This window comes from Apium graveolens, chromosome 6 (genome assembly GCF_009905375.1).
Source record: "Apium graveolens cultivar Ventura chromosome 6, ASM990537v1, whole genome shotgun sequence".
Taxonomy (NCBI): Eukaryota; Viridiplantae; Streptophyta; class Magnoliopsida; order Apiales; family Apiaceae; genus Apium; species Apium graveolens.
Window position 1 is genome coordinate 192,459,128 of NC_133652.1, and position 1,668 is coordinate 192,460,795.

At 38.7% G+C, this 1,668-nt stretch overlaps 1 protein-coding gene across 1 annotated transcript; it reads right to left on the minus strand.

Moving 5' to 3' along the window:
* Nucleotides 1-483: 483 nt before the first annotated feature.
* Nucleotides 484-1,182, minus strand: LOC141665645 (uncharacterized). The gene has a single exon (XM_074471632.1). The coding sequence runs from the start codon at nucleotides 1,180-1,182 to the stop codon at nucleotides 484-486; it is 699 nt and encodes a 232-aa protein (XP_074327733.1).
* Between the last annotated feature and the right edge of the window lie 486 nt (nucleotides 1,183-1,668).

Consider the following 1,668-nt stretch of genomic DNA (forward strand, 5'->3'; position numbering starts at 1 on the left):
ATGCTATCTGAGGTTGATTGAAAGACATGGGGAATGATGAGGCTGACATAGGAACTGCTTGATTCATAGGGTAGGGTACAATGGTCATTTGTAGCAATTGATTGTTACCCACTCCTTTGCATTCTCATGATAAATGTCCTGTTTTCCCACACTTATAACACGTGATGTTGGTCTTCTGATTCTTACATTCATGAGCATAATGTCCTTTTGTATGACACTTGAAACAAACTATATTCGCCTTATTTGAGATTATCGTATGTCGCCTATTACAAATCTTACATTCCGGTACTGATCCTTGCGGGGGTTTCTGTCCACTAGTTAACTGAGATCTTGTTTCTTGTGATTTATTCCCAAATTCTTTCTTCTTGAAGTTCCTGGGTCTACTCTAAGGTTTAAACCTTTGATTAGTTCTCTGATTCTGGCCCTTGTAACTTGAGCCTTCTTCTCCCGATTCAAATCTTCTTTTCTTGTTTCCCTTGTCCTTTAATTCTGTTCACTCTTGCCTTCGATTACCATCGCTTTCTGAACCACTTCAGCATAAATAGTCAACTCAAAAGCTGGCACACGACTCCTTAACCAAGGATTCAATCCCTGTTGGAACCTTTTTGCCATTTTCTCTTCAGAATCAACATACTCTCCCCTAAACCTAGAAAATTCTGTAAACTTCTTCTCATATTCTCCAACTGTCATATTGTCTTGCTTCAACTCAAAGAATTTCATCTCTATTTGTGTTTGCATATAGCGAGGAAAATACTTATCCAAGAATATTCTCTTAAACCTATCCCAAGTAATAACTTCAACAGCTTCTAAAGCTTTCGCTGTCTCCCACCAATAGTTTGATTCACCTTTAAGAAAGTAAGTGGTATACTCCACCTTCTGATTATCTCCAACATTTGTTAAGGCAAAAGCCTTTTCTATCTCCTTGAGCCAAGCAAGAGCTTCTACTGGGTCTTGTGTTCCTCTAAATTCTGGAGGTTTTACAGATTGGAATGTTTTGAAAGTAGTGACGTTTGCTGGGGGTGGTTGAGGTGGTTGCATTTGTTGAAGAAGTTGTTGTTGTTGGGATATAGTAGGAGTTTGTTGGCGTACCAATTCCATAAGTTGTGCTATATCGGGGTTTTGGTTTTCTCTTTCATTTTCTTGGTTATATGTAGGTCTTCCTCGGGCTCTTCTAGGTGCCATTTTCTGAAATAAGAGTCATACAATTTGAGTGATGCAAAAACTAGGGTATTATTTGTATTCAACATGGTATACAATTTTCAATACAACAATAAAGGTGATGCATGGTTATGAGAAAGATTTTTAAAAGAACAAATATAGGAATCAAAGAAAATGAATAACTGAATTTAACATGGTTCGAGTCGAAAGGTACGAATCACAAGGTACAAATACGAATACAGATCCGAATTAAAATAGTACGAAAGTCTAGAAATGGAAAAAAATAACATAGTGATAAAAAGAGCAGCCTAATCCAAGCAACTAAAAGTCAAGCCCTCCTAAAACTCGTTCTAAGCCTCCTCCTCGGACTCCTCCTCACGGGTCCTTGCGATTTCGGCGGTAGTGTCCTCACTTAGCATTTTGACCACACTCCCAAGCTCATCCACTATCATCTGCACAGTAATCTGACTGGTCTGGTCGCGATGCACGGGCATTTCCTCCAATCTTGAT

What these genes read in the sequence shown, in the direction of transcription:
- LOC141665645 (XM_074471632.1), bottom strand. Translation starts at nt 1,182, where the DNA reads ATGGCACCTAGAAGAGCCCGAGGAAGACCTACATATAACCAAGAAAAT.